This window comes from Scaptodrosophila lebanonensis, unplaced genomic scaffold (assembly GCF_003285725.1).
Source record: "Scaptodrosophila lebanonensis strain 11010-0011.00,11010-0021.00 unplaced genomic scaffold, SlebRS2 tig00001418-arrow-arrow-pilon, whole genome shotgun sequence".
Classification (NCBI taxonomy): Eukaryota; Metazoa; Arthropoda; class Insecta; order Diptera; family Drosophilidae; genus Scaptodrosophila; species Scaptodrosophila lebanonensis.
The window spans coordinates 1969321-1992106 of NW_022060744.1; the positions used below are offsets into that span (position 1 = coordinate 1969321).

At 38.9% G+C, this 22786-nt stretch overlaps 2 protein-coding genes across 2 annotated transcripts; both read right to left on the reverse strand.

Moving 5' to 3' along the window:
• Positions 1 to 1145: 1145 nt before the first annotated feature.
• LOC115633422 (farnesol dehydrogenase) lies at positions 1146 to 2053 on the reverse strand. Its single transcript, XM_030530881.1, has 2 exons — positions 1448 to 2053; positions 1146 to 1377 (listed from the first exon to the last, which is right to left on the reverse strand). Exons 1-2 carry the CDS (start codon positions 2018 to 2020, stop codon positions 1201 to 1203), a joined length of 750 nt encoding a protein of 249 aa, XP_030386741.1. The 5' UTR covers positions 2021 to 2053; the 3' UTR covers positions 1146 to 1200.
• Positions 2054 to 21308: 19255 nt separating this feature from the next.
• On the reverse strand, positions 21309 to 21973 carry LOC115633402. Its single transcript, XM_030530844.1, has 2 exons — positions 21884 to 21973; positions 21309 to 21821 (listed from the first exon to the last, which is right to left on the reverse strand). The coding sequence occupies exons 1-2, from the start codon at positions 21971 to 21973 to the stop codon at positions 21309 to 21311; spliced, it is 603 nt and encodes a 200-aa protein (XP_030386704.1).
• Positions 21974 to 22786: the final 813 nt, after the last annotated feature.

Below are 22786 nucleotides of genomic sequence, written 5' to 3' on the forward strand. Positions count from 1 at the left end.
AAATTGAGAGTAAACAACAAAGAAAGTTCACAAATGTATGAAAATATTATTCCATTCAAATGTTCGAAACGCGATGCACTTTTTTTTCGATTTTTATGCACAAAACTTGTTTATTGAATAAACACAAATGTTTGTGTAAAGATTATAAATGTTTAAAACATTTTCACTTCAATAACAAGCTTTAATTGAAATTTTGATTCATGCTATTTCGTTTGTCTTCGAAAAAGAACAGAAAAGCACAAATGTGAATTTTTCCTTTTATTTCCAACAAGTTACAAATTTTGTTTTAATTCAAATACTATTTTGAATAGGTAGTATGCGAATTCACGAACAACTTTTGAAGGCGAGCAATTTACACGAAACCGCTAAGCAATATTATATTTTTGAAAAACGCATTCACATGCGAAAATGGGAAAATAAATGTATAATTTGTGCAACAAACAATCGAGTCTCTAAACGATGTTTGAAATACAACAGGTACTATTATGTTTCAATACAAAAACGGCACCCATGAGTTCAATTTTCCAAATCGCATGTACACTCTCTTTTTGAAAACCGAAGCATATGCGAGGAACTTGCTCGAAGAACAATCGAATCTGAATTGTGTGCTTTAAAGCACCGGAAAATGTTGGAAAACTTAAAGTTTTCCATGAAATTGATTTGATTAAGCAATCCATCATGTTGTGTGAAACCGAAGGCGAAATAAATGAAATGCGGAGCGTGATTTTTCATAATTAAATTTCGTGAAACTTTTTATGCACATATTATCGAAGCGATCTTATGAATAAAACAGCATATTGTTGGCAACATTTGCGCTGTTCTTCGGTTCCGCATAATAAACAAATAATTTATGATAGTGAATTATTTATTAAGCGTGGTAGTTAAACTGGAAAAAGCCAATAATCGTAACCATGACAATAAAGAGCGAAACGAAATGAAACGAAATGACTCGAAGAGACGCAACACGGGAGAGGAAGTTCGAATAGTGTTGGATTCTGAGTATTTGTAGGTGGTTGAATGGAGGGGAGTCTTACTTTTATGTGCGATTGTTATTAAGTGTTGATTACTGAACAGCAACAACAACAACAACAACAACAACAATAATAATAATAAGTACAAGAGACACAACAACAATGGCCAGCGCATTATCTATCTCCTCATATTTGACTTTATTAGTATTTCTATATCAGTTGTTAGTCGCTAGAACCACTCGCCCACCGCTCGTAATGTTATCTCCTGGACCTGGGCATGTGGTGGGGTGGAGAGCGCATATAGCACCGCCTGGGCGATGTCCTCCGCCTGGAGTATAACATCGCCGAGTTGGGCTTTCGTCTCATCGGGCACAATTTCCGTGGACACCCAGCCGGGGCTGATGTTCTGTAGCGTGAAGAAGCGACGAAACGTTTTTATTTGAAAGAGAAAAAAATGATGGAACATTTTCACTCACTGTTGTCTTGATTTTCGTCTGCAAAGTAATCAGCTCCTGGCGGCAAATCTCATTGACAGCCGTCAAGGCAAACTTTGTGGGTGTGTAGACATTCAAGCTGGGGTCCTCCCGTCCCGGATTGTAGCCCGCTACGCCGGCCGTGCTGTTGATGAAGAACAAATGGCCTGCAACCTGACGCTGACGCATGCTGCGGCAGGCCTGCTGTGTGCAATAAATGACGCCCATCAGATTCGTTTGCACCACATCCCGAACATCGCTAATGGGCATGTCCACCAGATGACCGGTGCGGATGGTGCCCGCATTGTTGACCAGCACATCGACACCCCCCAACTGCTGCTCGATCCACTGGAAGGCGCTGCTCACCTGCGACTCGGCACTCACATCGCAGGTACGATAATGGAATCGGGCCTGCTGCTCTGCCGGCAGTGATTGACGCAGCTGCTCCAGGCGCTCGGTGCGTCGCGCCAAGCCCACAACCTGCAGACCGGCGGCCACAATTAGCTTCGCACAGGCCGCTCCAATGCCCGAACTGGCGCCGGTTATCACAGCCACTCGATTCTGCCAACGTTCCATCTTGCTACACTCCCTCTTCTTTCTCCCACAGGGGTTCGATTGCCTCTGGCCGGCCTCAGCGGCGCGGAGATCGCTTTTATAGCTGCGCAGCCGAGCGCTCTCTATCTCCCTTTATCGCCGCCGATGCGCTCTCCCTCTCAGCGCTCTCAAGCTATCGCTCGGTTTTCATGACGTGTTGCTCGCTCACTGCTCGGTGATCGCAACATGCCACCCCATGCCACCTAGACATTCGGATTTTGATTGTTTGTACGTTTATTCCACTCTCTAGCCGTGGGTTAGAAGGGTATAGCGAAATCGATCAGCAAGCTTCTCAAAAAGTCTGGCATTCAGATTTCCCTAAGTTCGGGGAATTTATTTTTTGCAAACATTTGAACACATTTCCAAGCAATAATTTTTAAAAATTAATACGCAGCTATAAAATGTTGTGAACAATTTCAATTACAGGGTATTTAAGAGTCGACTCATTACTTTGCTTGTCTTATGTTTGTTTGGTTCGGCTCTTCAGTGCTGGGTTGTCTCTGAGGCCGGTGGTCGATTGGTTATCAGCACGTCTGGGGGTTCAACAAACGCCGCGCGATAAGCTTTTTGCTCGCCAATGGGTTAAACAGCTTTGATCGTTAGGCAGCGATCACACCCTCAGTTCTTATTTGGTTTAGCATTTTCACTTCGCAAATCGAATGAAACTATCAATGTTTCTGCTTCCAAATCCAATATATGAACAAGATTCGAGCGAGATTCGAAACACATTCGAGCCAAGAAATTTGTAAACTCATTAAAAATACCGAAATACGATTTATATGCTTGGGTTGCAAGTTTTGACTCGAAGCTAGTGTTTAAATTTTTTGTCACTAGCAACTTTTTAAGACGAATTCAAGAATTAGTTTTTTATATTCGGTCGATTTCAGAAACGAAAAATAGAATGTTTCATATTTGTAGTTCGTCAAATATAGTGTAAACATAGCCTATACATAGCAACATACTTGTATTTAGTCTCAAACGATAAGGTTACAAAATTGAAATAACATTTCATTGAAGCAAGTTTCATTTCAAATTTGAAGCAAGACTCGGAATACTACAAGTATTTACAAGTTATAGAATATATTTCAAATTTGTTTTGGTGAAGTATGTATTTATCCCAATCTGGGGTTGCCTTTTCTTACCAAACTTAAACAATTAATCAGTTAAACAATAATGTATGTAGAAATTACACATCAAGTTTTTTTTTTCAAAACAAAAGCACCCTTTTGAAGAAAAACTGAGCCAAACCGTCAGACATCCTGCCCTCTCTCCACATATTTTTATTAATTCATGATTTTTTGTTTTCATTGCCTTTGATCCCCATTTTTTCCCACTAAGAGATTGAACTTCCCTTTCAGCAAATAAAACAGAGCCCCTCTGTTAACCCGAAAATGTTTCACATGCAGTGCGTCTATAAAAAGTTTTGCTGATTTTATATACTATATATTTTAAAATACGTCAATATATTGAGCGATAAAAAGTGAGGCAAGATCGTTTAAACACGCGTACGGGGATATAGGTTTCCTTAATAAGCTGCCGCACAATTACACACACATTCCTTCATGCATGTGCATGTGCATATGAGGCATTAAAAGGGAACACGCGGCACAGTTTAATGGCGTTCAAAGTACCGCACGCCCATATCCTTGCCACCACTCCACTCGTAAATGGTTGGGCTTTATCATACGACACGCTTACAATGTTTATGCGCGCTCATAACATTCAAGAGATACTTAAAAGCCAGCAGCGGCAACGGCAACGGCAGCGGGAACGGGGACGGGGACGGCAACAACATAGCGAAGAAAGTAAAAGCGACTACAGTTTTTTATGAGAGGAGCACCCTTTGATAGTCGTGCCCCACGTCTGCATATTGCAACATGTTGCAGACACTGTGTATTGTGTTGGGCATCAAATCACGACCGCCATTTTGTAGCACTTTATCATGCAATTACAGCAAAAATGATGACCGACACTTAGCAGAAAGGCAAAAGAGAACGCATGCACACAAAAAAGAACTAAAAAATATATCACTACAATGCATAAATTGCTTTTGGACGCCATTTTGTTGTACAAGTAGACAGCGGGCCAAATGTTCATGGTCAGGCCTTCAAATCAGATTAACGCCACGCTTTTGCCGGACCATGACGTCCTCGTTGTCGTCGATGCAGTTATCGTTGTCGACATTGTCGTCTGACGCGTCACATTCTGCTGACACGTGTATCCGAATTACTTACACACTCTGACTTGCTCGTAAATCGCATAAATCGTAAAGTTTTCAAACTACAAGTACGTACGATATTCAAATTGTGTTCATACTGGCACAGTTATTCTATAAAGTTTTTCATCAATCTCACTCGAAATTGGATTCAATTTCTATTGCATTTTAAAAACAATTCAATTTTGCTTTTCTTTTTCCCTTTTTGTCATCTCTTTTATTTTCTTATAAATATGCAATCAATTTTTTCCTTTAATTCTACTCAAAATTCGGGTAAATTTCTGTTTCATTTTACAAAGAATTCAATTAAGTTTTTCTGTCTCCCTTTTTGTTATTTCTTCTATTTTCTTAACATTTTTCAATAATATTCTAAATCAATTTCACTCAACATTGGGTTGAATTTCTATTGTATTTAAAAGCAATTCAATTTTGCTTTTCTTTTTCCCTTTTTGTCATCTCTTTTATTTTCTTATAAACATGCAATCAATTTTTTTTTTAATTCTACTCAAAATTCGGGTAACTTTCTGTTTCATTTTACAAAGAATTCAATTAAGATTTTCTGTCTCCCTTTTTGTTATTTCTTCTATTTTCTTAAAAATGTTCAATAATATTCTAAATCAATTTCACTCAACATTGGGTTGAATTTCTATTGCATTTTAAAAACAATTCAATTTTACTTTTCTTTTTCCCTTTTTGTCATCTCTTTTATTTTCTTATAAATATGCAATCAATTTTTTTTTTTTTATTCTACTCAAAATTCGGGTAAATTTCTGTTTCATTTTACAAAGAATTCAATTAAGTTTTTCTGTCTCCCTTTTTGTTATTTCTTCTATTTTCTTAACATTTTTCAATAATATTCTAAATCAATTTGACTCAACACTGGGTTGAATTTCTATTGCATTTTAAAAGCAATCCATTTTTTCTTGTTTTTCTTGAGTTTTACTTGCATTAGTAAACAATACCTTACTTGTATTTATGTTTTAGTTTATTTTAATATTTGCGACAATATTCAATGACATTTTGAAAAATTCTCAGCTGCATTTTGAATACAATTCAAAAGATCACAGCTAAGAATCAGTCAGTGGGGTGAAATGGGGGTGGAATATATTTCTTGGACTTGGTCTATACTTGGGGAAAATTGTTAAACATCAAATAGGAAACCCAACAACCCTGATCCAATATTTCTCATAAATATTGTGCAGACAAATTCGATCAAGTTTTTAACACTTTTCTGCCAGAAATGTAAATATTTTACCAGCGATAGATTTATAGTCTTCATATAGAATCATTGCTCCTAGCTCTAGATTCACAGACATGTACTGCTGATTGAGCAAATATCATAGGAAAATGTTAATGCTCATCTAAATGCTAGCTAGATGTACGAGTGAGTATTCCAGCCCAACTCCAGCTGCCCTCTCACTAGCTGCTGCCCCCCTTCCTTGCTGTCTGAGCGCTGTGTCCTGCTAAGCTGCGTTCATCAATAAATTTGACGCAATTTCTTCATATTGATGCACGGCAATTTGTATGGATTTTGGTGCGTCTTTATTGAACGTGACGGCAATGGATTCGCTCGTTGGATGGATGATGGGCGTGGATTCAGCCGAATGGGGGGCGGGATAGTGGATGGATGGGTGGGCAGCGCAGACACACGTGCGAGTCAAGACTAAAAAGCGAAAGCACTGTTGCGGCCTAGACTTAACTCTCTAGGACTACCCACAATCCACAATCCACCTGCTGCCTGCTCCTTTCCACTTGCCCCCTGGCCAACCATTTTGGGGCAAACCTGCTGCACGTGCCACCTTTTATGTGCCGCCTTCGTTTTCGTCTGCGTCTTCGTCTTGGTCCTTGTTGGCAACTTGAGGCAAAAGCTTAAGAGATTCCATTTAAAGCAGCATCCACTTGGCTTTAGCAGCCTCTCTATCATCATTGCTGTTGCCAAGGCGCGTGCTTTTTACCACAAACGCCAGCCAACACGCACACAAATACGCACCACAACCGAGCGTGCTAATAGACTAGACATTGGCGCCTGCAAGTATGCAGCAGTTATGTAAATTATGAACATACCCCCCAAATGTTTATAATAATAATAATAATACAACAAAAACGGCATCAATTGATAAAACGCTTCTTCATCCTAGTCTGCGCTCTTGCGTTCCATGTACGGGTATTTTTTGTTTTAATTTATTTTATTTCATGCTACACAAAAAAAAAAAAAAAAAAATGAAAAAAAAGAAAAGAAATGCGAACAATTTTTTGTGCTCGTTGGCTGCCCTTCAGCATCAGGCAGGATAACAAGGACAACAGCAACAACAACAACAACAGCGCGAGCAGAAAAACTTCATTGTTGTTTTTGTAGTCGTGTCTGCGCTTGAAACGTACACAAATAGCAACAACAACAACAACAACAACAATAGCGGCAACAACAGCCATTGGACGCATTTTGTGTAGATTTAATTTAAAAATGTTCCGTTCCTCGCAATAGAAGTACAGCAGAACAGCAGCAACAACAACAATAACAATAGGCGACAAACGAAACGAAACGCAGCGTATGACAAACACGCACACATACAGACACACACACGCACACACACACTTTATTGCACACATGTGTGCATTTTAATAGTATGCGAGGGTATAGTATGTGCAAATTTTTAGGGTCGTCATGACTCCTCGTTTCTGAAACTGAGCCGAAAATGGCAAAAAATATTATTTGCAATTCAAGCTTTTTTTCTCTCTGAAAACCCTTGTCTATTTTCAAGAAATTGCAAATGCAAGGTCTATGGCTATGGCTCTGTATAGGTCTCGAAAGCGAAATTGGTAGCTGCAGGGTGAATGATAGATATCCATGATAGATATCCATGTTATGATCAGCCATGAAGAGATCAATCCATCTCTCATAGACTAGTTTGCAACTCCGTTCGTTTATCTGGCCCGTTTGTTCGACTGTATGAACGTCGAGAACTGTTGAACCAGAACAGTTGGGGACACCAAATCCATACGCAAAGCACGTGTATTATTTGTTATAGTTACAAAAATCACTCTTCTGTTTTTATACCCTGTACCCGTAGGGTAAAAAGGGTATATTAGGTTTGTGCAAAGTATGTAACATACAGAAGGAAGCATCTCCGACCCCATAAAGTATATATATTCTTGATCAGCATGACGAGAGAAATCGATCTAGACATGTCCGTCCGTCTGTCCGTCCGTCTGTCCGTCTGGATGAACGCAAGGATCTCAGAAACTATAAAAGCTAGAATAACCAAAGTTGGCATCCAGATTCTCCTAGATCCGAGTAAGGACGAGTTTATTTTTTTTTTTTTAATTTTCCCCCCCTTCCCCCGCTGCAGAATTTCGTCAATAGCGTCCACATTTCAAATGCTACCTAAACCAAACTTTGCACACATTTTATATATAATTGTCTACTGTTGTTCAAAATTTTATTCAATTCGGTCAATTCTAAGAAAAGTTATTAGCGAAACAAATTCTCGCCAGTACAACCCCCACAAACTGCAGCAACAAGTTCGCTCTTCTTCTTCCTCTTTTTGCTGCTGCTATGGGCGCATATAACTCAGTGACGGAAGTTTACCTGGGTACAGGGTATTACACTGTCGGGCTTGCTCGACTGTAGCGTTCTCTCTTGTTTAACGTAATTTAATTATTCTTCTACTGTTATTCGCTATAAAACTTGTTTAATCTAAATAGGAGCGATGGTGCAGAAATGAAGCCAAGTACAAAACTTGCTTCTTCTTTTTCTTAAATTAAATTTCTTGTATTTGTGTTTTCGTGAACTACCTCGCATGAACTAGGCACGTGTGTCTGCCCATTTGGCCCATTACTATATCTATGCATGTGCTTGCATTTGCCGGCTTACCAGCTGTTTATCAAAGCACCAACAACAGCAACAAGAATGCCAAATATAATTAAATTCACTCGACTGTTTTCTCTGCCTCGGCTTCTGCCTGCACCCTCGCGTGTACAAACACAGATACCTACTTGTATGTACATGTATATAGTATGTGTGAGAACACGCCTGTGTGTGTGTGTGTAGGTTTCGAATTGTTTATTTAGCAGCGAGCAGTTAAGGAGAAACTCTCTATGTATTTTGAACAATTAATGTAAATACTGTGCAAATTATAAGCAATTTTATGATCAGATTTATTGAGAAATTATGGTAAATGTGGGCGTGACACCGCCCATTTGAGCAGAGAACGAATTTCTAGTCGCTCACTGTAAGAACTTCTGGCCAATCGGACCAATAGTTGAGCTGTATTTAGAGAACAAACATGCAAACATTCTATACATTTGTGCATCGAAATATCTCTCAGCAATTATTCAAAATCAGAAATCTTAATTGATTTGAATTAAGCAACTCCACTTGTTGCACTAGGAAGTGATAAACAATAAATAAAAGAAATAAACAAATGAAATTGCTGTTTCCCCCACATAAGGGAACATATTTTATAGCTATAGTTATATTCCACAGCAAATCAGAATTTAAGGACTTGAAAATGTTTGGATTTATTCGAAAATGTAATGTCGCAAACTTTTTGAAATGTGTTTGTACATAAATTGAGTTCAGTGTACACATAAATATAGCATGTTAGCATTATTTGGTGGCGCAGACAACCTTGGCTGTCATCCAATGCCACATATTTGTAGTGGTTTTCAAATAAGCGCGACAGGAACAGCAAAACGGAGGACCACATTTTAGCTGCTGCTCTACTTGGCCATTCATTTCCTTTGCCTCCGCAATTCCTCTCTGCCTGGCCTTGGGCATTGATATTTCGGCTTTGGCTTAACTTAATTAATCATTTAAGTGGAAGCATTACTCTTTCTTTTGCGGCCATTACAACCGGTTGTTGGCCGTGTTAAGAAATCCACGTCTGAGACTCCTAGTCCGAAATAAATACCATTTCGACTAAAGCAGTCGAAGTCATCCAGGAGGAGGCCATTGGCCAGCACAGAAGTTGAGTTTAAAGTAGATACAAAGTATGCAAACTTCAATTTTGAGTTTTATATTCACGTCCTATATTCAAATTGTGCCGATATTTAAGCACAAGTGCTTATATGTGAATGTGAATGTGGGCTGGATTATTAAAAAGTAATTTTGAAATCCGTCTTGGGAATTCTAGTCAATGCTTGTCTCTATTTTACATTCGAATTAACTATCTGTCGAGCTGGATTGGCAATGATGGACCAGTTTTCTAAGAGCACGTCACAAAGCTTCAAACTTTACGGAATACATATACAAAGGATTTTAATGATGATACTCCAATGATTAATAAATTCCGATTGTTTCCGAAATTATATAAAAATTCCACCACATAACTTTCTCAAGTAGATGTTTTTCGTGTTGGGGTTGGATTGCAAAAAAAGCTTCCTTTGACATTCCTAGGGGGCAATCCAACAATCTCTTTCGTTGGCTTGCGAACACACTTTAAAGAAAAGGGTTTACACTTTGTTTTGAATATTATTCATATTTAAATCAGTAATTGAATGGGTTTTTAGTTAAATTTACGCTGTTCATATTAGATTTAAATACGAAATATTATAACATAGCATTGCATGTGCAAATGCTCGTTTTTAATATGCATTCTTTTTTTTTAGCGTGCACATAATTGGTCTCACGAACTTCCTCTCGAGGGTTTGTTTAGTGAGTCGAGAGAAGAGTCTACTACTGAACTGCTGATTATTCTAATTAAAAGATATTCACAAAATTTGGAGAAGTAGCTTTCTTGGCGCTCTCCGCTGCACCTTTTCCTCCGCTGCAGTTTGCTGTTTCTAATGAAATCGTTGCAGTTTTTACAACTTTGGGGCAACAGCTGAGCTGGGCTGGTGACAGAAACAGAAACTTATGGATTTTGAACGCTGTCGGCTGCCGGCTGCCGGCTCCTGGCCTGCTGCTATGGCCTGCAATTTGCTGTTCTGGCCATATATCCATTTAAGTCACATGTGCGCTCGCCAAACTGCAGCTCGCACAGTTTATAGTTTCAGTTTTAAAGCATCCGATGTAATGGCGCCACAAATGACATCACTAAGAGCTTGAACGTAGGACAACAACAAGAACAACAACAAGAATGGCAAAAGTAGAAGCGGCAACTACATTTCACATGCTCGTATTTCCCTTACACTTTTCCCACATATTTCAATACAAAGTAAAGAAGCGAACACTTGGCTTATTGTTTGGCCCCGAGCTGGGCATTTGTTGTTGTTGTTGCTGCTGTTGACCGTCATTTGTAAGGCACACAAAACAGCCATCATTTGGCGCTTGAGTTTACAGGATCTATAAAATTATCATGAACACAAATAACGACGCACTGTCGCAACAATGTGAGTGGCATGCTGTGTCTCGCCTATCTACTATACTTGTATGTATGTGTGTAGTACGAGCAGGGTGTATGCGTGTTTGTGTGCTTGTGTGCGTAATAAAGGAAGTGAAGTAACTAAAGCTAACAATTGCCAACAATGTTGTGCGCGTTGGTCATTTAATAAGCCTCATTACCAGCTTAAGTAAATTTAACAGCCTGGCCCAGCAGCACATTTTGATGGCCAGCATTTTCTCTGTTCCCCTCATCAGCTGCTGCTGCTGCTCCTTGCCTCCTCCTTGGGTCCTCCATCTAACAAATGGCTATAATCTGGACATTAGACCCAGTCAGAGGGAAGAATATCATTTGCAGTTCACGTGTACTGCCTACTCAAGATTTATGCGCAATTTAATTTGCCAAACAAATCGCCAGAGACAGACAGAGACAGACAGAGAGACTGGGTGTTGGAGTGTTGGAGTGTTGCTCGAGAAATTTAGCTTAGATTATCAAAATGTGCAGCGTGTTGGCTTTTAATTAGAGCCCGAAAACGTGCTGCATCTGAGAGTAGCTATTTGATCAGAAAAAAAGCAATCAAAGCTGACATGGGCTTTGCTTCAGCCTGGGCGTGAGCGTGGACTCGTGGGCGTGGACTCGTGGGCGTGGACTCGTGGGCTTACCAACGCCCACAAATAACTGCAAGTGACTGTTCTTTAACCACAAAAGCTAATCAACTATTAGTGGCTTCAAAATATTGCACATACGCCCCGTCACACGCACACATAAACACTCGGAGACATGGGCGGGCGCCAGCACAGTCCACAGACAGGCTAAGTAAGTCGAGCCGACGACCGATAAAGCAGCAGCAGCAGCAGCAGCTGCACCAACGCCTATACACTGAGAAAAACAATTATTAAATGCTTTGTTGGGTTTATTTTAAGCCAATATGCAAATCTCACTTCTTAAATCGAAAAAAACGACTATTGAGGATACATTTATTAGCCTTCTACCTTTCACTTGGCGAAAAAAAAAAAAAAAAACTGCTCGAAAACTGCTGGTATTTTCAACTCCTTAAGGATATTTGAAACAATGTCAAGGAGGGCGTTTTGAAAGACAGAAAAACTAATCTAAACAACCGCTCACTAAAAGAAAATACAACTTAGTACTTTCTTGGCTCATACAGAAAAGGTCAGGGATCGCAAAAATTTGTTTTTTAAAGCGAAAAAATCATTCACTTATAGTCGCTTTTATATCGAAGACGAATCCTTAAAGTAAAGTTTTGAGCTAAAAAAAAACACCCTTAAAACATATTTGTAGGCAAATTTTCAACTTGAGTTTTATATTTGATCAACAAAAATAAAAATTAAAGAATAATCATCACATATAATAATAATCATTATTTTATTAGCTCTATTTTGTTTGCACAAAAACTCAAAATTATTCATTATATTGTAAGAGAATGAATAAAATTAAAAATATCGTAAATCGTATCGTAAGGAAGGAGGGTTTTGAAGAGCCGCGCGCAGCCCTAGTCCTTTTAGTGCTGTTCTTTAGTTGAAACAAAAAATAAAGTCGGTTAATTATAATTTATGATCGCCATTAACTGTGGTTTATTTTGAATCACAGAGATTTCGAAGTTCCATTTCCTAACTTGCATTTGAATAAGACAGAGAGAGACTCAAATATTACAAAAAGGTGCAACTATTAGGGGTTCAATCAGACACCATTTATGGAAGTGATGTTCCCAGTAACACTTGCTCCACTGCTTGATTCGACTTCAGTTTCTTCGAGCTTGCTTTGCCTCATTTTCAAAAATAAAGAATATTTTAGGGAAAGCCCTTCCCAGCTGCAACGAGTTTTTGCTTCGCTTTCACTTTCTTTTTGAATCGTATCTTACATTTTCTAGCTTTCACTGAGCGAAAATATTATTCTTCATTCGCTTTAATTTATTTAGGCTCCGAAACAGTCGTAACTAACAAAGCTTGTAATGAAAGGTTAACAGCGGGTGGTCAGCAATCTCTTCGGGGTCGACATTTTATGAAAGAAGAAGAAGAATGTGAGACTTGAAGAATTCATTGCAGGCTCACAAATTGTGGAGTCCTTTGGTTGCGAACTTATCTTAAGAAATATCTTAACAAATGTTTGAAGAGATGAAGCAATTTAGAGCTTAAGTTGTTGGCCATTTATTTCTCTGAGTGTGATGGTGATGGCAGCACCATCAGCAGTTCTTGCCAGGGCTTGGCACTTTTTACACTTAACTCAATTTGTGTGCCAAATGGAGCAAAGTCCGTTCGTCCGTACGTCCGTCCGACCATTCGTCCGTTCGTCCGTCCATTCGTCCGTCCTTCTGCCCGGCACGCTTCGCATGCAATGCAAGGCATTCAGGCAGAGACAGAGTCTGGGTCTGAGTCAGAGGCAGAGTCAGTCATCCACATAGCCGACCTGGTAGACCAGCTTTATGGGCCAATGGGCCAAATGCCAAGGGACTTTGTTGGGGCGAAAAGGTATAGAAAATTATTGCTCAACGGAAAACAATTATTTCGTGCCGCTTTTTGCCATGCCATTAAAGTGAGACGATGCCAGAGCTGGGCGTGGCACTTGCGATGGGCGATGGGCGTCGGGCGTCGGGCGATGCATGAGGGGCTAGAGGTCGAGTGTAATCTGAATATTGCCGTGACTCGGTTGCAGTTCGTATTATTGTTATTGTTGTTATTGTTGGATGGCTGGCTGGCTGGCTGGCTGGCTATTAAATTGCATTTGGCTTTAAGGGGCGCTTCGCTGACTGCTATTTGGGTTATCGACTCGACGTTAAGTAGTAGAGAAAAAAAAGTATGTGCAGAAATATGCTTACAGTAAAGCCTGTCTATGTAAGACGTTTCTGATGCGCTGATGAAAATATTTTCTATACGAAAGTAAAGCTCTAAGCAATAAGGGAAAATTCGGGAGAACTTCTTGCAATAAAAATGTTTTCAAGACGAAAGGGAATCTCTAAGCAATAAAGCATAGATTTTAGGCCTTCTTGTGGATTTCGGGCTTGCCAGGAATATATTTATTGCGAAATAGAACTGCATTGTCTGAGGCTCTTGAAACCTGGATCGGCAACCATCGATAAGGCCGCGTTTTCCATCTATTTTTTAGCGGGTTGTACAGCTGTTTTTAGAGGGTTTCATAGCTAATTAAATGAACTAAGGTTTTCGTGCGGATTTTCTACTTTTTCCCTAGCTACTTATTATTATCTTTTTTCTTGTCATTTTGTAGCGAATTTTTTACTCCTTTCCTAACTAGCTATTAATGTTTTTCTTGCCATTTTTTTACGGGTTTTCTAGCTCGATAACTGAAAGCGATAACCATCGTTTAGCCTTTTTTAAAGCCAAATTTACATCAACTACAGAAGCAATAGGTGCTAAAAAAAAAGCAGAATTGTAATAACAGGAATGTAAAATATTCTTTTAAATACATATTATTAAAGGGTTTCTCTGACAGCAATTATTGCAGTAGAGAAAATATATCAGCTAAATGTTGTACTATATATTCGTCAGTTTAAAGCTTCGGGTTGATTCCTTAAATTAATTGAAATGGTTTAGCAATTCTGAGTATCAATGCATTAGTATTCTTTTTTTTAATGTACACAATTCTGCTTTATGCCAAATTTTTTGCCTGTCTTTCTTTTTTCAAAAAATAATTAAAACTTGATTGCATTGCCCGAAAGAAATGTATGCGCATGTTTAGTGAAACTCAATATCCTTTCAATTTATTGAGTTTCGCAATCGGCATGCGACTGTTTTAGCCATTTTCAGCACGTGTTCGGTGTTAGGTGCAGTTGAAAGACAATGAATGGATAATTATTAAAAATTTTAGAAATTTTCAATTGAAAACTTTTGAAAAAAATCTGCAAATCGCATAAGCAGAGCTTTGTTTAGGAGAGAAAATATAAGATATAGGGCGGTACATATATCTAGTTTTGAATGTACGGACTTTCGACTGTGTGCGAGAAATGTGTATTCATATACTCGTTGCTGCAATTAGGCGACCACATGGCGTATGTGTGATATTTTGGTAATGCGAGTAATTAAGCAGCTATGGCAGCCGCAGTGATGGCAGAATTTTATTGCTAACATAGCGACGACTTCCGCTTGTTGTTTTGCAGCAAGAACATGAAACTCTAATTATCATAAAATGGCGGAAGAACAAAATAAAGGTCGAAATAAGAGTAAAAGTGAAGCCGAAAAAAAACTATAGCATACATATGTGCGCACCTGGTCAGAAAGGCTCCATTATAACGAATTGCAGACAAATGGCAGCACACACACACACACACAGCCATATAGACATGAGGAACGACCTTCAATTATCAAGCTACGACTTGTTGTCATTATAATTTGCCTAATGTTTAATGTTTGTTCACACGTCGCGCTCTCTTTCTATCTGCTATCTCTGTGGACTCTGATGAGTCTTCTCCTGACTCTCTCTCTCTCTCTCTCTCTCCCCTCTCTGTCTCTCTCCTGGGAGCACACGCAAATCTTTTTGTCTGGAGAGAGAGTTGGGAAGGCGGATTCGTTCGCCTGACCATATGCATAATAATAAATGTTTAATGCGCGTTTAATTCGCCAGCGACGCTAATGACAGCTAAATTGTGTGGTGCTGGTGGTCGACATAATGGACACGATGCCATCTTCGCACACACACACACACACACACGTTTACACATAGTGTATGGCAGCAGTGAAGGTTTAAAGAAGTGGCCAACTAAAATATGCCTGAGGGAAATTAAATGTAATGGCAGACGACAACGATGATGACGACGACGATGATGATGATGATGATGATGATCATAATGATGTGGAAAATGAGAACGATATGTGAGATTGTAATGGTGGGAGGGGGGGAGGGGGCGGACGGGCAAGTGTGTGGTTTTTGCTCGAAATTAGATGGAAACGTTTGCTTTGACAGATTTGCCGTTTGTTACCCCTTTTTTATGGGTGTGTGTGATTGCTGTTGTTGTTGTTGTTATTCTTGCTCTGAGCACAGCGCTTGTTGCACATTATTCATATGCACATTCGTATGACCAGAAAAAAGGAAATAAAATAGAGCGCAAGAAAAACAGCGAAAGGAATGCGAAATATGAAATGCAATGTGCCGGGTCGTGCCTGCTCTTTGTTGTCGTTTGTCTCGCCTTCTCTCTGTTTGGTTGTTTAGTCGTTTTATGGCATTTTATGCGCTGCCAGCCACACACACACACACACACACATACGCACACATAACAACAATATGTAAATGGTGTGTGTGCGAGCTCTTAAATTGCTCTGATTTATGTTTTCATTTAGCGCTGTGCAGACCAAGCACTTATTTAATTTTTTATTCGTTATGGTCCCCTGTTGCTCTCCATTTCTTTTTTCCACTCTAACTGCAAACTGCATTTCAGTATTTTCCGAGCATACACTCGTATATAGTATGTAAATATCTATCTGTATGTAATATTATTTTTTTAAAGGCAATTGAGAAAAAATATGGCATGTGTGGGAGCGCAGCAGTAATTAAAAATAAACGCCCAATAGCATAACAAAACAAACCTTTTATGTAAATTTTCAAGTGAGGGCGTGCGATAAAATAAAATTTCGCTAACTACACAGTTTTGGAAAAAAAAAAACAGCGCATAAATTTTGTGTATACTCGTATGGTATATGCGCACTATTTAAACAACTATTCAGGTAAAACTGATTTGGTCAAGCTGACCTTTTCTAGTTGCTGCACAAAACAAACTTACTCTCATTTAGAAAGCATTGTTTTTAGGTATACATTTTGTACACTTTATGATTTAGGAATAGTTTTCCTTTTTCGTTTTCTAAGTATCCCTAAGTCCTTAAACATCTTGTATTGCTTTCTTATTTAGAAAGCATTATTTTTAGTTAGAGCACCTAAGCCCTTAAGTTTATATACATTTAATGATTTGGGAATAGTTTTCCAGATAAAGAGTAATCTGAGTTTATTTTAGAAAACAAAACTTGTACGATTTTTGAATAACTTCTTTGTTTTTTAAGTATGTTTAGGTCTTTAAATATTATTTTTTGTTAAATTATATAGCAATCCTATATAAAAAACTTTTTGTCTCTATAGATCACTTTAAAAAGTCAGTCAAGAAGCCTTTAATTTCATCATTTGTGGGGGGATTTTAGTTGAAATAGTATTAGCATTTATTATAATTGATTTGCTGCTCAAACCAATTTCTTTAATTTTATTTTAAGATACATGCTCCGCGTATGCGAGTATTGTTGAAACAAATGCAATGTGAATTCCTTGCAATGGCCTTTGCTTGGAAGCATGCCATGGCGATGTGAAAAGGATAATAAACAAAAGGCCTTGCATACCTCGAGGCGTTTAAGTTGTAATAGATTGCCATAAGTTGTGTATCGGATTCTTAAATGACATTATTTTATTATTAAATAAATGTTTGTGGAAGCCTCAATGCGTCCATTTGACTTTACCAAAAATTCCTCAAATTATTCTGTTAAGCAAATTTAATTAAAGAGGTGTTGTTGTTGCTGCTATTGTTATTGTTATTGTTGTTGTTGTAGAGTATTGGTGTTGCAAATGCTTACAATCGAAATGTTGTGGTGACATTTATGGAATTTCATGCGCTGGCAAACAAGTTGTGTGAAGCATTTTGAAATGCACTTTTACTGGCAAGCGACTGCGAAGCGACTCGAGACTGTGATATTGTTGTTGTTGTTGTTGCTGTTGTTGTTGTTGTGGCATCTTTGTTTAACGACAGCCATAAATAACTAGTCGAATTATTTGTTTAATGCCTTTATTTTACGCTTTTGCTGCTGCTGAGAAAGTAACGCTGGCGGCCATTATTGTTGTTGTTGTTGTTGCTCCTGTTGCTGTTGTTGTTGTTGTTTTTGTTGCGTTGTGCATTATTCAGAAGTTCAAATTGCCCTCAACTGCCGCATACACAAATATTCGTATATATAGCCCCATATTTATGTCTCCAGCCACAGCCCATGTGCCTTGTATTGTTCGGTGCCGCAGCTCAGTGGCTCCGTGGCTTCGTGGCTCTAGTGGCTCAGTGGCTCTGTGGCTTGCATGCAAATTTTATGTTTTAATAATAAGTCTCAGGCATGCAAGCGGCGCATATTTTATCCCAATTGCGACGTCGAAGATGGCGCACATGCAGAGCATAACGTCAGGAGTGTGGGGGGAAGGGAGAGGGGGAGCGAGAAAGGGAAGGCGCGACCCATACACCTGAGCCGAACCATTCGAGTACTGTATGTGTGTGTGTGTGTGTGTGTGGTGGGTGTGTTTAGCTTTGCAGCCCACCTAAAACCAAACGTTCGTCCTGCAGGCAACACTTTCAAACTGCAATCGCCATTATGTTGCTTTCCCACTCGCATAGCTGGTTAATTCCAATACGGAATATTAAAGGCATATAAGAATTTGAAACCTCAATTAACTCAAATCGATTAAAGGAATACAAGTTTGTAATTCCTTCCTTCTCAAAGTTGGCTTTTCTTCAATTAAGAATTCTGTCTACAGGATATACTTGTATGTAGATATGTTAGTTCCTACAGTCTAGGGAAGAAAAAGTCGCTTTGTTTTATTTTCTATGCTTTTCCATACAAATTGGGATAATTATTATTTTTGGGTAACAATAGTTTATCAAAAAGCGCAAATCAAAATATGCCCCACAACTAGGAAGAGTTATTCTAATTAAACACTACTTAACCGTCTTTCGAATCACAGCGCATAAAGCATGGCTTTAAAAATTACTTTTAGTATTATCTACAAGAGGTCGAACTGTCGCAACAAATTAATAATAAAACAAAAAATACAAATAATTAATTTTTTTAAATATAAAAAATATATATTTAAGAAATAAAAACAATACAAAAAATATATAAAAAATAGCAAATCGTCATACAAGTAGAAGCGAACTTTTGGTCGGCTGTACAACTTCGTTTCTATTCCGTTGGCTGGTTTTCTTCCTCTTTTTTTTCGCTCACCCACTCATCCACTTAGCCATGCTCTTGCCAATTTCTATGCTCTTTATGTCTGTGAGCAGACATCGGCATAAGCTGCTTATTTTTAACCCAATTGTTTGCGAGGCGTGCCTCTCCCCTGTTCTCCCCTATTCTCCCCTATTCGCCATTGCCGGCTGTCGGTGCTTATAAATCAGACGGTCCGACAAGCGGACAGACAGGCTGCCAGCCACAGTGCTTGCCAAAATTTATATACTCCACTCGCACATAAACAGGTAACATTTTGGGCCCTCCTCATAAGTTCATTATAAATATTTGATGCTGCAGTTCCCTAATCTCGGTGAGTGTGTGCTGACGATTAGGCGTGGCATTATCTTTCATTCTACTCCGGCAGCTGCTTTCCTCTACTCGTCTACTGCGAGCTGTTGTTGCTGATGCTAATTATTATACAATACGAGTATTTCCAAGCTGTGGCTGGAAAATGGAAAAATCTAAGCAGCTTTGCGCTGCACAATAAAAATGTCAAACACGAGCATTTGTGTGTAGTGTGCGAGTGGCGTGCGAGCGGCATGAAAAAATGCACGCAAAACAATATTTTCTTTATTGTTAACGACATCGCCAACATCCGACAGTTGCTCCCAATTCGTACTTCTGGAGGGAAAAGTGAAAGGTGGGAGGGAAATGCAGAGTGAAAGTCTCAAAAGGAACAATATGGCATGCCATGTACTGGTTAGCACAAAATTGTTGCAAATCATGGTTTTAACTCTAAGTGTTTTAAGAATTAAATACAACTTTAAGAAGAGAACGTGTCACTTCCTTTCAACGAACTTGAATCTACTTAAAGAGTTTCGGGATTGTTGGCGTGCTCTCTTGTCTTTCTTTTCTTCTTCTTAACTCTATGCTCTATATGCTGGACGAGCATAGTTTCTTCCATTGCTGTTTGGTTAGCTTCACAATTTGTTTCTCATAAAAGCTCTGATCGTTGACCAACCGATTTTTGGATGCACCTCCCTAACAAGCTCCCTTTTCTGTTGGCCAATTCTGATCGCTTCTTGGCAAGCTCTAGCTTCCCGGCGCTTGATTGTTGACAAAAGAGTTTTGAATTCAATGTCTGGTCATGTGGAAGTAGCTTCTGGTAGATGATGGTAGGCACATCCTGCCCATTCCTGGCTGCTTCGCCGAGCTCTGCAGCATGTGCTGCACTTTTCATCACAAGAATTGGAATGCAAATTCAATCCATTATGTGTTCTGTTGGGATCATTCGTGTTCGTTTTTAGATGAGCTTTTCGTAAACCTGTTTTGTGGTCAATTTTAATCTAGAAAGCCCCGATTTCATCGACGACGACGCAGACGGGTATTTCAACAAACGAGCATTTCTTCTTCCCACTCAATGCTGACTATGATTTGTAAAGCCACTGCATTGTCTTTAAGCTCCCTCTCTTGAAATTGTATTCACTACAACCTCTAATCAGCCCATTGTGCAGACAAGTAATGAAATACTAGAGGAAAAGTTTTGCTCGCAGTTGCTGCGATTTGATGTCAAATGTGGCGGCGTTTGTGCGGCTCTTGCTTCGCATCTCGCTCACAATATTTTGCACTTAATTAAGAGCTCGCGCTGACGTGTGGCACGCACGCGAGGCAAGTGCAGGCCACTGGAGTTGCCACCCTGTTGCACACAGTGCTGAACAAGATGGCATTGTTTGGTTTGGGCAGAAAAATGAAAAACATCGGCTAATCGAAAAATAATAATGACTAATGAACAAATAATTACGTGATTTTTCAATCATGATTTCATCTTTCACATTAAATCTAACGCAACACCTACTTATTACACTGGAAATATTGTTAAACATAATAAACAATGTTTAGAATTTGAATTAAAACCAAAAAAAAAAACTCTTCAACATTTTGTTGATTGATTCTTGACACGATTATAACAAGGTTTCCCTGGATTTTAGAAACGTTTTTTACCAGGTTCATACTATTCTTTTTCTGGTATTATTATATTACTTTGTAGCCTGCGGAAAATCATTCTAAGAACTTTCAAATTGTAGTTCAGCGCTCACATTGTCCTGAAACTTCCCAATTGATTATCGTTCTCGTATGATTATGACTTTTACAATTTGACAAATATTTGAGTTGGCACACAATTTAAAGTACGATGAGAAACCGATTGTAATCTGAAAATAATTGTTAACTTCAGCTTCAATCCTTCTTCGGAAGTATTTTCAGTGCTTAATGAAGATAAAAGGAATAAAACCCCTCCCCAAGAATAATTTTATAGAAATTTGGCAAACATTTCGAATTCACAAATAATTAAGCAAATAAGAATAATTATACTCTTTGGTAGGTTCTTTTAAGTTCGTTCTCAATAAAAAAAAAAAGACGACATATTCAAACATCATTCCACGTATTGGTTTTATAAAAATATGAAAAGCATTTCGAATTCACGTGCAATTAAACAGGAAAAGTGAGTTAAGAAAATTATTTTAAAATAAGGAAGAATTTAAAAATAACTAAGCAAAAAAATAATGAAATAAATAAACTTGCAATACTTTGTGGTACAAATTCCATTTAGGGGGTTTTAGCTTTGAAAGTCCTCGAATTGTATTAAAAAATTTTTAGAGCCACAATACGAATACATAGTATTTAATTGCTTGCTGCCTTCTTGCAGTTTATTTGTAGCTGCTTCGAAAAAAAAAAATTAAAAACAATTAATAATAAAAACTGAGCACAAAAAAATTGTAGTGTATATAGGGAATGGTGGCATCGTCCCCTCAACATGTCTTGAAAATGGTGCCATTGACCTCGTAGCGGCAAAGGCGCGTCTTGGTGACGCCATCCTTCGGACTGAGGGAGTAGACAGTGCCGTGTAGTGTGTAGATGGTGTTTGGATGATACATAAACTTGAGCAATCCAGTATCTGGTGGCACTTGAATCACATTCAGGGCATAGACGCCGGCCTTCAGCGGACAGTCGAGACTGAGATTGCTGGATCCGCTCGACAGCATCAATTGGGCGACATTGTTGAAGACACGTACGCGTTTAATATATTTAAAGAACTCGCACGTTTTCGTTGTCGAGTTGTAGAGAGTGCGTGCGGTCTCGACGCGTCCACTCCGACCACGTGGATGCTGCATTATCGTCAGATGCCACAATGGTATCTGCACATCCTCGTGCACAATGGTTACCGACGACAGCGAGTTGTTCTTCTCGTGCAGGATCATGTGAAGCTCATATTTTGGTGTGTCCCAGACCCGCTGGCCCAAGATCTTCATCACATAGCAATACTACGTACACATATATCTTTAAACTATATATCTCTGGATACAACACCGATCCCATTGCTTACCTGCACGGCCAGGTGCAGCATCGCCGAGACCAAACAGAGCCGCAACATGTGTCGACTAAAGAGGCCCATGGTGGGGTCACAAATGTCCATAATGTGCCACGTTTGGCAACAAACGATATTTCGTACCAACCAACCACATCGGGCCTAATGCGTTTTTAAGCGCTTTATCATTGTTTCGCGCTAGCATTGCTTTGCTATTGCTATTGTTTTTTATCTTTTGAGTGTCTGTCTGTCTGTTTGATCATCATAATTCGTCGCTCGGTCCGGGCTAATTGTTTTCTGCCCTTTGTGCGCTCGCACATTAATTTATTTTATTTAATAACTTACTTCCATTTGCCGCACGCACTCCATTTGCTGCCGCCCACTTAGTGGGCCGCCCCTCTAATTTAAAACACTCCTCTCCCATAACAACCATTTCTGGATAGACAGAGAGGGCGATATTGTTGATATATTTAATATGTTTTGTTTAAATTATGTACAAATTGTTTAACTTTGGGATTAGTTTGAACTATCCATCCCATGCAAAACTCCAAATAAATGAAAAGGAGTGGACATTCGATCGCTTGTCCACCTGTTCGACAGTATGAACTGCAAGAACTTTTGAACTATACCAGCAAGAAACACCAAACTAGGTAGATAGACTTGTCTTATCCATGCGCAGTGCAAGACTTCTTCAAACCACATAAAGCGGCATTATTATATATAGCTCTCATAGGACTGATCGCTCTGAAAATAACTGCCAGTACCAAAACCTGTTCGGTTAAGCCTAACCTAGATTGGTACTTATAAGTTGTTTTCTTTTCTAGTCCCCCACTAGAATATAAAGTTCCATCGAAATGGGCTCACTATATCATATACATAGCTTCCATAAGAACGATCGGACTTAGAACTAAAAACATTTCT